Raw genomic sequence first — 16008 nt, 5'->3', positions numbered from 1 at the left:
TTCAACATAGAGCTATTGATTTGGTTGCAGTAGGCAGTTTGTAACAGTTGTCTACGTAACTTTATTTCTTACCTACATTGCTTGCTTCACACCTGTCCCTGCTTAGAGAAGTTCTGGGATAGATTGATTTAAAGCACCATTTATAAGGTGCTTACCCCCAACACTCGTTATGATACAAACTCAAACTAAGAATATAAGAGAACTTCTCAACTTATTGAAGAAAATTTGTAAAAACCATCCTGTTAGTATCATAATTAATGGTGAGAAACTAGAAGCTTTCCTGCTAAGGCAAAGATGTCCCCTCTCATCACACCTTTCAAAATTGTACTGGAAATCCTTGCTAATACAGTAAGAAAGGTAAGTAAAAAGTGAACAGATTGAGAAGGAAAAAAAATATGTTGAGGGATAGCATACTTTTTTGTAGGAAATTTCAAAGTATTGAAAAAAAATGGAACAAGTGATTATTGCAAGATTTTAAGATACAAAGTTATTACCCAGGAGTCATTTGCTTTCCTATATACCAGCAATGTCCAATTGGTATTTGAAATTTAAAACAATACCATTTATAAAAATTAATAGGTGTGAATCTAAAATATGTTACGATCTATGTGTAGAACTGCAAAACTCTAAGGCAATCAAAGAAGATATAAAAAAGAATATTTTGGGTTTATGGATTGGAAGACACTATCATTTGATGTCAATTCTTCCCAACTTGATCTATAGATTCAGTGCAATCTCAATCAAAAGTTTAGCAAGTTATTTTGTAGATTTCAACAAATTGATTCTGCAGTTTATACAGAAAGGCAAAAGACTGTCCAAAACCAGCACAATCTGAAGAAGTTGGACTGACGCTACCTGATCTCAAAGCTACAGTAAGACAGCATATATTGGCAAAAGAATAGATCAATGAAACAGGATAGAGAACCCAGAAATAGACCCACAGAAATGGTCAACTGATTTTTGAAAAAGGAGCAAAAGCAATATAATTGAGAAAGGATAGTCTTTTCAACAAATGATGCTAGAAAAACTGGATATTCATATGCAAAAAAAAAAAAAAAAACTACACACAGACCTCACACTGTTCACAATAATTAATTCTAAATAGATCATATCCCTAAATGTAAAATGCAAAACTATAAAGCTTCTAGAAGATGGCACAAGAGAAGACTAGGTGACCTTTTTTTTTGTTTGGCAATTGTTTTCACATACAACACCAAAAGCATGATCCATGAAAGAAAAGATTAAGTTGGATTTCACTAGAATTAAAGACCTTTGCTCTGCAAATGACCCCGCAAAGAAAGTAAAAATATGAAAAACTCTGCAAACACGTATCTGATAAAATACTTCTATCCAAAATATAAAAGAACTCTTAGAATTCAACAGTAATGCATCCCAATTTTTAAGAAATTGAAACATAATTAACATATATCGGTTTTAGGCATAGAATAAGTAGATTCAACAATTCTATACATTACTCAGTGCTCACTGCAATATGTTTTTTTCATCTGTTACCGTATGTTATTGCAATATTATTCACTATATTTCCTATGCTGTACTCTATCTCACTGACTTATTTTATAACTGGAAAATTGTATCTCTTAATCCCCTTTATATATTTCACCCATCCCCCTACCCACCTCCCCTCTGGAAACCACCAGTTTGTTCTCTGTATTTAAGAGTTTTGTTTGTTTTTTTAGATTCCAAATATGAGTGAAATTGTATTTGTCTTTCTCAGTCTATTTCACTTAGCATAACACCCTTTATGTCCATCTCTGTTGTTGCAAATGGCAAGGTCTCACTCTTTTTTATGGCTGAGTAATATATCATTGTGTGTGTTTGCACACACACACTTGATGTCTTTATTCATCCATAGATGCGTGATTGGATTGCTTCCATATCTTGGCTATTGTAAATAATGCTGCAATTAACATAGGGGTGCATGTATCTTTTCAAATTAGTGTTTTCATTTTCTTTGGGTAAATACCTAGTAGTGGAATTACTAGATCATGGGGTACTTTTATTTTTAACTTTTTAAAAATGTTTTATTTATTTTTGAGAGAGAGAGAGAGAGAGCATGGACAGGGGAGGGAGCAGAGAGAGAGGGAGACACAGAATCTGAAACAGGCTCCAGGTTCTGAGCTGTCAGCAAGGAGCCCGATGCGAGGCTCTAACTCACAAACTGTGAGATCATAACCTGAGCTGAAGTCGGATGCTTACCAACTCAGCCACCCAGGTGCCCCATCTGACTTTTTTTTGTTTTTTTAAGTTTAGCTTGAGAGAGAGGGTGCATGCCAGAGAGCAGAGGAGGGGCAGAGAGAGAGCGAGAGAGACTACCAAGCAGGCTCCTCACTGTCAGCATGGAGCCCTGAAGATCTTGAACTCACAAACCATGAGATCATGACCTGAGCCAAAATCAAGAGTCGGACGCTCAAATGACTGAGCCACCCAGGCACCCTCTATTTTTAGCTTTTTTTAAAAATTTTATTTTTAATTTTTTTAAATTTATGTCCAAATTAGCATACAGTGCAGCAATGATTTCAGCAGTAGATTCCTTAGTGCCCCTTATCCATTTAGCCCATCCCCCCCTCCCACAACCCCTCCAGTAACCCTCAGTTTGTTCTCCATATTTATGAGTCTCTTCTGTTTTGTCCCCCTCCCTGTTTTTATATTATTTTTGTTTCCCTTATTTTCATCTGTCTTGTCTCTTAAAGTCCTCTTATGAGTGAAGTCATATGATTTTTGTCTTTCTCTGACTAATTTCACTTAGCATAATACCCTCCAGTTCCATCCACGTAGTTACAAATGGCAAGATTTCATTCTTTTTGATTGCCGAGTAACACTCCATTTTATGTATATACCACATCTTCTTTATCCATTCATCCATCGATGGACATTTGGGCTCTTTCCATACTTTGGCTATTGTTGATAGTGCGGCTATAAACATGGGGGTGCATGTGTCCCTTTGAAACAGCACACCTGTATCCCTTGGATAAATGCCTAGTGGTGCAATTTCTGGGTCGTAGGGTAGTTCTGTTTTTAGTTTTTTGGGGAACTGCCATACTGTTTTCCAGAGTGGCTGCACCAGCTTGCATTCCCATATTTTTAGCCTTTTGAGGAACCTCTGTACCATTTTCCACAGTGTCTGTACCAGTTTACATGCCCACCAATACTACATAAGGGTACCTTTTTCTCCACATCCTCACCAACACTTGTTCTTTCTTTTTTTTTTTTTAATTATTTTTTATTTTTAGAGAGAGCACATGTGCAAGGAGGGGAGAGGCAGAGAAAGGGAGAGAGAATTCTAAGCAGGCTCTTTGCTGATAGTGCAGAACCTAATGCGGGGCTTGATCTCATGAACCGTGAGATCATGACCTGAGATGAAGTAAAAAGTTGGATGCAACAGAGCCATCCAGACACCCCTATTTCTTGTGGTTTTAATTTTAGCCATTATGACAGGTATGAGTTGATGTCTCATTGTGGCTTTGGTTTGCATTTTCTTGATGATTAGTGATGTTGAGCATCTTTTCATGTGTCTGTTGGCCATCTGTCTTTTTTGGAAAAATGACTATTTAGGTCCTTTGCCCATTTTTAATTTTTTTTTAATGTTTTTATTTATTCTCGAGACAGAGAGAGACAGAGCATGAGCAGGGGAGGGGCAGAGAGAGAGGGAGACACAGAATCTGAAGCAGGCTCCAGGCTCTGAGCTGTCAACACAGAGCCCAACGCGGGGCTTGAACTCACGGACTGTGAGATCATGACTTGAGTTGAAGTTGGACACTTAACTGATTGAGCCATCCAGGAGCTCCTTAGCATTTAAAAAAATTTTTTTTAATGTTTTTTCCTTTGGCTATTTTTAATTGGAATTTCATTATTATTATTATATTATTATTATTATTATTATTATTATTGGTGTAAACTTGTATAAGTTCTTCATTTATTTTGGATATTAACCGCTTATTGGATATATCATTTGCAAATATCTTCATTTTGTTTTTTTGGTGGTTTCCTTCACAATGCAAAAGCTTTTTATTTTGATGTGGTCCCAGTAGTTTATTTTTGCTTTTGTTTCCTCTACCTGAGAAGACATACATACAAAGATGTTGCTGAGATTGATGTCCAAGAGATTAGTGCCTATATTTTCTTCTAGGAGTTTTATGATCTCGGATCTTGAATCCAATTTGAGTTCACTTTTGTGTCTGGTGTGAGACACACCAGAAAAGTGGAAAGTTGTCCACTTTCATTCTTTGGCATGTAGCTGTCCAGTTTCCCCAGAACTGTTTATTGAAGAGATTGTCTTTTCCTCATTGTATATTTTTGCCTCATGCCTTGTAAGCATGAGTTTATTTCTGGGTTCTATTCTGTTCCATTGATCTATGTGTCCATTTTTTATACTGTTTTGATTACTACAGCTTTGTAGTATATCTTGAAATTTGGGATTGTGATACCTCCAGCAAGTTCGGCTACCCATTGCTTGAAAAGCCATTACTCAAGAGCAAATTTTTTCGTTTGTTTTTTAAAAGTTTATTGATTTATTTTGAGAGAGAGCGCATGTGCATGACCAGGGGAGGAGCAGAGAGAGAGAGGGAGAGAGAGAATCTCAAGCATGCTCCCCACTGTCAATGCAGCTCTGGTCATAGGGCTGGATCCCATGAACTGTGAGATCATTACCTGAGCTGAAATCAAGAGTTGGACACTCAACTGATTGAGCCACTCAGGTGCCACTCGAGACAAATTTTGATTAGAAAGGAATTTGAGCTTTAATCTGAAGGCTGGCAACCTGAGGAGAAGGTGAACTCTTGTCCAAAAGCTGACTCCGAGGGGCCTCAGTTGGTTAAGTGTCCAACTTCAGCTCAGGTCATCATCTTGTGGTCAGTGAGATCGAGCCCTGCGTTGAGCTCTGTGTTGACAGTGTGGAGCCTGCTTGGGATTCTCTGTCTTCCTCTCTCTGCCCCTCCCCCACTCACACTCTATCTCTTCCTCTCAAAATTAATAAATAAATCTTTATTTTATTTTTTAAATGTTTATTTTTTGAGAGCGTGCACATACAAGAGATAGAGATAGATAGAGTTAGTGGGGGAGGGGCAGAGAGAAAATCTGAAGCAGGCTCCCGGCTCTGAGCTGTCAGCACAGAGCCTGATACAAGGACCACAAACCATGAAATCATGACTTAACCAACTGGGCCACCCAAGCACCCCACTAAATAAAACTTTAAATTAAAAAAAAAACAAAACAAAAGCCAACTCTGAGGTTTCTGCCTGGTGCAGGAGTTTTTAAAGAGGTTTAGGGTGGTTAATCAGCAAACAGAGTGCAGTGGCCTGCAACCTTTCTTGATTATGTGAAGACTTGATGCCAGCTACAAAAGTTATCTCAGTGTTTGTGGGTTGTGCAACAGAGTCTGGTTCTTGTTTCATGATATGCAGTAGTACTCTGTTCTTTCTGCAGAGAAGGGCTGGGTTTACAGATAACAATGAGAGGTCAGTAAAATCATTTGTGTGGCCTAAAAAAAGAAAAACATTTTGCTAAAAAAATTTTAGGCTAATGAGAAAGCCTAGGTGGCTTCAAACAGAATTGCTGGCTTCTGTGACCTGGGAAAGTTCTGGTCCTTATTCCTCAAGATCAGTGGTCTGCAAATCTCAAAGAAAGTAAATTAGTTCTGTTACAGATCAAGGGACTCAGGTCAGCAAGTAAGGAATGTTTTATCTTGAGGCAAGTTAACACATAAGATCATCTGGAGTGCTGTTACCTTTGATGGGGATTGCATTAAATCTATAGATTGCTTTGGGTAGTATGCACATTTTAACAATGTTGATTCTTCGAATCTATCAGTATGTGATAGCTTTCCTTTTGTTTGTGTCAGTGTTTTGTAGTTTTCACAGTGCAGGTCTTTTACCTCTTGGTTAAGTTTATTCTTGGATATTTTATTTTTTATCAGTTTCTAACAGTTTTTTGGTGGAGTCTTTAGGGTTTTCTATATATAAGATCTGCAAATAGTGAGTTTTACTTCTTCCTTACCAATTTGCATGGCTTTTACTTCTTTTTGTTGTCTGAGCTGTGGCTAGGACTTTGAGGACTATGTTGAATAAAAGTAGTGAGAGTGGGTATCCTCTTGATACTGACCTTAGAGGAAATGCTTTCAGTTTTTCACCATTGAGTATGATGTTGGTTGTGGGTTTTTCATATATGGCTCTTACTAGGTTGAGGTATGTTTCCTCTAAACCCACTTTGTTGAGAGGAAAACATCCCACTTTTAAACTGGGTAAAAGATCTGAACCCACATCTCACAAAGAAGATATACAGATGGCAAATAAGCATATGAAAAGATTTTCAACATTTTTAAGTCATAAGGGTGTTCTTAGTAGTAGTTTATCACTGCAAAAGAGTGGAAGCATGACTGTCCTTGAATTGAATTGCAATGTAATACTGTTCAGCTAGTAAAAGGAAGAAGGCATCCAAGTGTTGAAAGGGAAACAAAACAAAACTGTCAACAGAATGCCTGGCAAAGTTGTCCTTCAGAATTGAAAGATAAAGAATTTTCCGGACAAAGACAATCTCAAGGAGCTCCTCACCACTAGACTGGCCTTACACGAAATGTTAAAGGGACTTCTTTAAGCTGAAATTAAAGGGTACTAATTAGTAACAAGAAAACATACGAAAATATAAATCTCACCGATAAAGGTAACTATGTAGTAAAAATCATAATAATCTAATGTTGCAAAGGTGTTGGGTTAATCACTTCTAAATCTTGTGTGAAGGTTAAAAGAAAAGCATTATTAACTGTAACTATAATAATTTGTTAATGGATACATAAGGTAAAAAAATGTAAACTGTGGTATGAAAGACATAAAACGTGGGGGCTGAGTTTAATTGTAGAGCTTTAGAATGCATCCAAACTTAAGTTATCAATGAAGATAGACTGTTATAAAAAGAAGGCAGCTTAAATGTGGAATGGTCACCAAGGTATTCAGTAGAAAAAACAAGCAAGATGCCACTGTCTGGGTAAAATGAACAAAGGAATCTGCACATGTAAGTACTTGTATTGTCCTAGATGATCTCTGCAAGAATATCCAAAAGAACAGTTAAAATGGGTTCCTTTTAGGATAGGTTGAATTTGATCTTTTTGAACTCTTCTAATATATTCATGTATTGACTTTTCAAAAAAACTTAAAAATTACATGCCAATACTGAACTCTTGGTTTTCTGAACTAATGGAAGGGAAAAGAACTATGAATGAATACAAGGCAAGAGGGTAATTTTGAAAAATTATATTTGGTTTTTAGAATTCAGCCAGAGGTACATGAACCACAGATGTTCATCACCCCTCCAAGACCAAGTTCATTTTCAGCAGCCCAGATGAGACCACCATAAATGAAGTAAGTAGAATAAGGCTGCCCTGGTATCACTCTGCTCAATCTCCATAACTATCTTTACACATTTTGCTCAGTATTTTAAATTAAAAGAGCTTCTGGTAAAGGTAAATTATAGACTGGAACTGTTTTCCAGAATAGGTAAGTTCTCATTCAGTTTGAAACCCCTGTTCTTATAGTTTTGCCCCTTTGTCTATTTCCCATCCTCCAACTCTGAACAAGCCTTTCTATCCTTAGAGACTCAGCCCAACTTCTGTGCAGATCTGCTCCAGTTTGAACCCAAATGAATTTTTCTTACTGAAACTTCTATAACTCCTAATATATTGTTTAGTAATTATTCCATGAACATGTGTCTTGCCTCTTTAATTGGACTATAAACTATCTAGGGATTATGGGATATATTATATATATGTATGTATGTATGTATATATGTGTATATATATGTATGTATATATGTGTGTGTGTGTGTGTGTGTGTGTGCGCGCGCGCATATCACTTATTTTTTTGGACTCTAAAGCATTCCCAGTCCAGTTGTGGACCAATGGAAGGTGTTAAAAGTGAATGAAAACAGGTTATTTGGGCCCCATTCACATATACTTGCTCAAAGTGGAGAACCTACCTCAGCCCTCCAGGATGAGTCTGGTTTTGGTCTTTCTCCATATAAATCATGAATGACATTTGGTTTTTATTTCTGCCATTAATTTAAAAAGCGCTGGGAAAATCATTTTTGATTTGCACATGAAATAATATATTGCTTTTCAGAATGAAAACAAATTCTGTGACTCATTTTTGTTATGAATAATTTAGAACATTTGTGTATATCCTATTTCTGGATAAAATAGTTCAAAATAAGATTTTAGTAATGCATGTGTGATACATATTTAAAAACAAAAATAAAATATCTTCTTGAATGTTTGTCTTTGTAGTAAATGCAAGTCATTCAAATTGTTTTCTCTCAAGACCCAAAAATGCTAGGGCATTGCCAGCTTTGAGTCTATCCTGCAAAAGAAAAAAAAGTTTTATTTTATTTTGTTTTGTTTTTGAGGGGGGGGCAGAGACAGAAAGAGAGAGAGAGGGAGGGAGAATCTTAAGCAGGCTCCACACTCAGCCAGAAGCCCAGTGTGGGCCTCAATCCCATGACCCTGGGATCATGACCTGCGCTGAAGTCAAGAGTGGGATGCTCAACCAACTGAGTCACCCAGGTGCCCCAAGGTTTTTTTTTTAAAGCATTATTTAATGGTTGTTTTAAAATACTTATTGAGTGTCTTTATCAGGTTTTTAAAAGATGAATTTCCCAATGTGAGAGAAAAATATTAGCAAGTTAAACAATGAATCTCTTGACCCCTGTTTTTCCCCACTATTTGAAATCTGTTTCAAACTTGGTCATGGGAACAAAGGAGAATTATAAGGGGGGAGAGCTCTCTTAGGAAAAAACGCCTTTCTTTGGAAACCTCTGCAGGACCCTCTAGTGGGTTTCAAGGACTATTTAGAGGCAAATACAGTTGACCCTTCAACAACAGGAGTTTGAACTGTGTAAGTTCACTTACATTTGGATTTTTTTGAATAAATATATTGGAAAAAATTTTTGAGATTTGTGACAATTTGGAAAAACTTGCAAACTGTGTAACCTAAAAGTAGTGAAAAGTTTTTTAAAAAGTTAGGTGTTATTGTAACATTACGGTGTATAATACATGTAATATACAAAATATGTGTTAATTGACTGTGTTATTGGTAAGGCTTGTGGTCAACAGCAGGCTATTTGTAGTTAAGTTTTTGGGGAGTCAAAGGTTATACATGAATTTCGATGTAGGAGTTAGCATCCCTAACTCAGTGTTGTTCAAAGGTCAACTGCATAGAGAAAAGGTACACTGTAGGTCTGTGGGACAGGAGAGCTGGAAACAGTGCCCAGAAATCTTGTAGCCATCCTCCAGTTTCTAGGCATATGTGTTATCCCTTCACATGGCCCTGAATAAAAGGTAAGCTCTTTTGGTGCAAGAAAAGTGACAGATGAAGCACCTCAGAATATGGTACAAGTATGTATATTTATAGATTTCAGATGAGAAAAGGACTCTGAAATTTTTCTTCACTTTCTTCCCAGTTATAGACTAGGTCAGCTCCACAAAGAAACTCCTGTGACTTAAGGGGTAACTTTTGAGATACCCTAATTGATATATGTCCAGCTTGCAAAGGGCAGGCAAGAATGGAAGGAAATGTATGGAGTTGTGTAACATTTGTGGATATTAATGCATTTCAGTGTATCTTAACGGCTTCAGGGTTCTCAAACAGCCGTGGAGAGTGGGTGATTTGAGCAGGGACCTCTTATTCAGGGTTCTTCCTTGATCCACACATGGACCATTCCCTCTAAAGAAAGCTTTTAGAAGTGACTCCTGCTGCTCTGAGAAACTGTGTGCTTTACCTTTACAAATAGGTTGGTACCAACTACCGTTTGAAGAAGATAGATTTTGGCGTGTTGGATTTGGGATTGGGTCCATGTGCTATAATCCAACGGTTAATATTGCCTTTGGTAAATCACCCAGCATCCAAATCTTGTTTTCCTCCTCTGCATCTGCATGCTGGAATGCAACTACCTGTCTACCTCCCAGTGTTGTTATGGTCATCAAATGGGTTTGTTTATTTCATTTAAAAAATGTTTTAGTGAGATTTACCTTCATATGGCTCAAAATTCGAAAGATACAAAATGGATGCTTCCTTTCACTACTGCCACCCAACCAGTACTTTTTCTTCCCAGAGTTATTAGTTTCTTGTCTGTTTTTCCCAAATGTATTTATGCATATATAAGCAAATACTTGTATTTAGGTATATAGGTTTTTTCATAAATGGTTAGTATATTGTACACAAATGGAAGTACACTATATGTGTTGTTTTGTACCTTGCTTTTTAAACAATATATCTTGGAAATTGATTTTTAATTTTTTTATACATTCCATTGTATGGATATATTATTGTTTAACTATTCCCCTATAGATTCTTTTCAGTCTTTTATTATAAACAGTATTACAGTGAGCAGTCTTTTAAGGAATGTCATGAATTTGTGACAGTGTAAAATTTTCATGCAAGAGTTTTTAAAAACTTTGACCTTAAAAGTCATAAGCATGGGGGCGCCTGGGTGGCTCAGTTGGTTAAGTGACTGACTCTTGATTTTGGCTTAGGTCATGATCTTCAACCCGTGGTGGGTTCCATGCTAACAGTGCAGAGCCTGCTTGAGATTCTCTCCACTCTGTCTGCCCCTACCCCTGCTCATACTTGCTCTCTCAAAATAAATAAAGAAATATTACAAAACATCATAGCACATAAAATTAAAAAACTAGAGGTATAAAATAATAGTAGTTATTATTCCATTAAAGTTTTGTAAGTTCTTTTTTTTTTTTTTAACTTTTTTTGAGAGAGTGAGAGAGCACAAGCAGGAGAGAGGCAGAGAGAGAAGGAGACAGAATCCCACGCAGTCTCCACACTGTCAGTGCAGAGCCAGATGTGGGGCTTGAATGCACGAACTGTGAGATCATGACCTGAGCCAAAATCAAGAGTCAGATGCTTAACCGATTGAGCCACCCAGGCGCCCCTCCATTAAAGTTTTAATCAGGATACTTAGGATAATTTGATTTCAGTGTAATTTTGGTTACCTTTATAGAAAGTTTTTCATTTTCAATGTTTGTTGCAAAAAGAAAAAGAAAAAAAAACCTTACTACATACAGCTTCCTATTTTATTTGTTTATTTATTTTTAAGCTAACTTAAATGTTTATTCTGAGAGAGAGAGTGGATGTGCATGAGTCGGGGAGGGGCAGAGAGAGAGGGAGAGCGAGAATCCCAAGCAGGCTCCACGCTGTCAGCATAGAGCCCAATGTGGGGCTCAGACCCACCAAGCGCGAGATCATGAGCTAAGCCAAAATCAAGAGTTAGACACTTAGCCAACTGAGCCACCTAGGCACCGTGCTTCCTACTTTAAATAAGTGAATATTTAACAATCCAAGACTTTCAGAGCTTTACGATGGGTAAGTGGCAAAGGGGAGACTTTCTGTAGAAAGCAGTCTGAAGTTTCCCAGTTAATAATTGTCCCTATGTCTTCATCTTTGGCCACCCTTGACCCCAGTTGTGATTAATGGTGAGGCCCTTAGGAAGAACTTGTTCTGTTGAGGGGTAGGGGTGAGGAAGGGAAGAGGATGACAAAGGAGAGGGGATCTGGGGACACAGCATCTCATTATAAACTCATCTGACTTCATAAGCCTAAAGGGCAGAATAGGCAGTGGCAGCATTATAGCACATTTTAGTATCATTTACCCACCCTAAAAGTCAAATGCCGAAAGAAGAAAATTGTTACTTGAGAGTTCTGGTGCTTTGAGTTCTGTTAATCAAGACTTTAGTCTTAAGATCCAAACAATGGGAATCATTACAATTTTTGAGATTGGTAGATTTGTTACAGAAATATTAAAGGAAAAACAGGCATTTTTCTTATTCATCTAACATGTAAACATAAATGTGTTATTGTGATATGCTTCTTGACAGTTTTCTTTCTCTGCTTTATGAATTTAGTTGTACTAGGTTGGCTTTCAGCTTTTTAAAAAAGTAGTTAAAAAAATTTGAATTCCAGTTAGTTAACGTACACTGTTGTATTAGTTTCAGGTGTATAATATAGCGATTCAGTAGTTTTACTTGGTCCTCATCAAGATGTTGTACTCTTAATCCCCTTTACCTGTTTTACCCATCCCCCAACCTACATCACTGTGGTAACCATCTGTTTGTTCTCTATAGTTAAGAGTCTGTTTTTTGGTTTGTTTCTTTTTTTTCTGCTTTGTTCATTTGTTTTGTTTCTTAAATTCCATATATGACTAAAAATCATATGGTGTTTGTCTCTGACTGACTCATTTCATTTAGCATTATACTCTAACTCCATCCATGTTATTGCAAAAGGCAAGATTTCATTCTTTTTTTATGGCTGAGTAATATATATGTGTGTGTGTGTGTGTGTGTGTGTGTGTACACACACACATATATAAACCACATCTTCCTTTGCTCTTTAATAGTTTTGCTATTTCCAGTAACAGTTCTAGGAATATTAGGTGTAATGTTTCCCTTGTTCTTTGTTGTCACGTATCAAAGTACATACTCTGAAACCAAAGAATTAGAGCAGGAAAACTCAGGAAGAAGACCATGAAGTAAAAGGCATATACCTTTGTTTCTGCATCAAATTCTTCTATGGACTCTATTAATTTTCCAGGTTCCAGCTCCCCTAGTGGAAAGGGGTAATCAGTTCCCAAAATGACTTTATCCTGAAAAAAATTTTTTATAGAGCATCAAAGAACCTCCTCTAAATACAATTATATTAACTTATTACAAGCACTCCTATGATAAAATAACAAATTCCTTCCAGTTAATAGAAACAAACTGATCTAAAATGTTAAAGATTTAATGAATTCAAAACGTATTCTGACCTTTTCTCCAGCAGGTGTCACTATTGGGTTTCTTAAAGTTGCAAATCAACCTCCATCCTCCCTTTTTAAAATAACTGAATATATAATTCTCAAATATAAGAAGCAAGTATTTATTCAATAAAGCATGCTGATATCTTTAAATAAAATAAAGATTCTGTATTTCTTAGAATGACATATTGCAATTGATCCTATATATATATATATATATATATATATATATATATATATATGATATATCCCATATCCCATATATATATGGGATATATCCCATATATATATCCCATATGTATATATTTTAAAGACTTTATTTTTAAGTAATCTCTACACTCATTGTGGGGCTTGAACTCACAACCCTGAGACCAAGAGTTGCATGCTCCATGGACAGAACTAGCCAGGCACCCCTGGTCCCATGATTTTTGAAAACATACTAGAGTTAGAAGGGAGAAAATAAAAAACAACTGGATAACAAGTAAGGACAAACAAAAACCAATGCCCAAATAATTCCTATCTCTATAAACTGAACACATTGTCTGTTTTTTTTTTAATGATGTGGCTTGAATCTCTATTTGATACTTTGTACAACAAAGTACAAAGGCTTGTCCATCTACAAATATATAAAGTGGTATGTCAAGCAATGTGTTAGAATCTAGATTATCCTGGCCAACAAACAGAAACGTTCTCTGTCTTCAGAGAACTTGTAATTCGGTAAAAAAGAATGACATTAAATCAATAATGGAAGTCTATTAAAATAAAATAAGAAAAACACATATTTTCAACCAGAAATTTTACTTCTAGAAATGTGTTCCACTAGTACACTTGTAATGGAAATATATATGAGAAAATTAATTGCAACATTATTTGTAGCATCAAAAGACTAGCAAACTAAATTATAGTGTATCTAAGAAATAAAGAGGAATGAGGAATACTTACCTATGTTGAAATGGAATAATCACTGAGTTATATTGTAAGGTAGAATGATGTTGAAGTTAAATTGTAAAGAGAAAAAAGTCTAGGACAATGTATCTGCTATGCTCATATTTCTGTTTTTAATAAGGAATATATAGATACGCAAATGAATGTTTGTATGTATGCAGTCTATTTAAGGAATTGTACCCAAGAAACAAGTAACATTAGTTGCCTCTGGAAAAGAACATTAGGGTTTGGGGATGGAGCAGATCCCTTCGCCCCTTTTGGAATGTAATTAGCTTAATACAAATATACCTTTTAAAAATATAGGGGCGCCTGGGTGGCGCAGTCGGTTAAGCGTCCGACTTCAGCCAGGTCATGATCTCGCGGTCCGGGAGTTCGAGCCCCGCGTCGGGCTCTGGGCTGATGGCTCAGAGCCTGAAGCCTGTTTCCGATTCTGTGTCTCCCTCTCTCTCTGCCCCTCCCCCGTTCATGCTCTGTCTCTCTCTGTCCCCAAAATAAATAAAAACGTTGAAAAGAAAAAAAAATTAAAAATATATAATTCAGTGGGTTTTAATATATTTTTGAATTTGTGTAATCATTTCCATCATCTAATTCCAGAACATTTTTATCATACCAAATTTAATCCCATACCTGTTAGCAGGCACTTCCCATTCCCTCTTTCTTCCCTTCCTAGGGTAAACTAATTTACCCTAGGAATTGCCTGCTCTGGACATTTTATGTAAACAGAATAATGTATTATGTTGCCATCTTTTGTTTAGTGTACTGTTTTCAAGGTCATCCATGTTGTAGCCTAAATCAGTACTTCTCTCCTTTTTATGTGGAATAATATTCCATTGTATAGATGTACCATGTTTTATTTATCTGCTTACCAGATAATGAACATTGGGTTGTTTCTACTTTTTGGCTATTATGATAATGCTGCTCTGAATACTTTTTAAAAAAATTTTTATTTATTTTGAAAGTGAGAGAAAGCATGAGTGGAGGAGGGGCAGAAAGCGAGCAGGTGAGAGAGAATCCCAAGCAGGCTCTGTGCTGTGTGCAGATTTCATGACTGAGAGATCATGACCTGAATAGAAATCAAGAGCCAGATGCTTAACTGGCCGAACCACCCAGGCACCCCTCCTCTGAACATTTTTGTGAAAGTTTTTACATCAACATGCTTTCATTTCTCCTAGATATACACTTATCAGTGGGGTTGCTGGGTCATGTGGTAAGTCCATGTTTAACATTTTGAGGAGCTACTTTTCACAGTGGATGCAGCATTCTGCATTCTGACCAGGAGTGTCTGAGGATTCTAATTTCTCCAAGTCCTCATCAGCACTTGCTATTGTCTGTCTTTTTAATTATAGCCATCATAGATATAAAATAATATCTCACTGTGGTTTTAATTTACATTTCTCTAATGAATAATTATCTTGAACATCTTTTCATGTGTTCATTGGCCATTTTATGTCATTGGAGAGATAGCTATTCAGAACATTGTGTCTATTCAAGCCCATTTATTTTTTTATAGTTGAGTTGTAAGAGTTTTAAAATATTTTCTGAATGTTAGAGGTTTATCAGATATATATCTACAGATATTTTGTTAATTCTGTGGGTTATCTTTTCATTTTACTAGAAGTATATGTGAAGTACAAAAGTTTTTAATTTTGATGAAGTCTAATTTATCTAAAAACTTTGGTTCCTTATGCTTTTGGTGTCGTATTTAAGAAACTATTGCCTAATCCAAGGTCACAAAGATTTACAACTATATTTTCTTCTAAGTGTTTGTAGTTTTCATTTGTCCATTTAGGTCTCTGATCTACTGGGGTTCATTTTTATGTGGGGTATAAATAAGTGGTACAACTTAATTTTTATTTTTGTTTTTTTTATGTGGATACCCAGTTATTTTCCTGCTATAAGTTGAAAAGACTATTCTTTCCTCATTTAATTCCATTGGCACCTCTGTTCAAAATCAGTTGATCTTTATGTCTGCCCTATGCTAGTACTACACAGTTTTGACTACTGTAGCTGTGTAAAAAGTTGTGAAATTAGAAGTGTGAGTCCTTCAACTTTGTTCTTCTTTTACATTGGTTTTGGCTATTTTGGGTCTGTTGCTTTTGTATATGAATTTTAGGATCAGCTTGTCAATTCTGCAACAGAAAAAAAAGGCACCTGGATTTTTGATAGGGATTGCATTGAATCTGTAGGTCAATGTGGGGACTATTGCCATTTCACAGTATGGAGTTTTCCAATCAGTTAACATGAGATGTCTTTCTTTTAAGTT

At 36.2% G+C, this 16008-nt stretch overlaps 1 protein-coding gene across 3 annotated transcripts in view; it reads right to left on the bottom strand.

Annotated features, from left to right (window-relative positions):
* Positions 1-5010: 5010 nt before the first annotated feature.
* ACMSD (aminocarboxymuconate semialdehyde decarboxylase) overlaps positions 5011-16008 on the bottom strand; it is a 58197-nt gene continuing 47199 nt past the window's right edge. For 2 of the 3 annotated variants that reach the window (XM_027055908.2, XM_027055910.2), the window contains 2 exons: positions 12552-12650; positions 7248-8363 (listed from right to left, as the gene is read on the bottom strand). In XM_027055908.2, the coding sequence (XP_026911709.1) occupies positions 8301-8363; positions 12552-12650 (162 nt within the window). In that variant the 3' untranslated portion in view covers positions 7248-8300. Of the gene's footprint in view, positions 5450-7247; positions 8364-12551; positions 12651-16008 lie in introns of those variants that run through there. The other variant, XM_027055909.2, reaches the window with a different exon arrangement.

This window comes from Acinonyx jubatus, chromosome C1 (assembly GCF_027475565.1).
Source record: "Acinonyx jubatus isolate Ajub_Pintada_27869175 chromosome C1, VMU_Ajub_asm_v1.0, whole genome shotgun sequence".
In the NCBI taxonomy this organism is placed as follows: domain Eukaryota; kingdom Metazoa; phylum Chordata; class Mammalia; order Carnivora; family Felidae; genus Acinonyx; species Acinonyx jubatus.
This window is presented reverse-complemented; position numbering and strand designations above follow the sequence as displayed.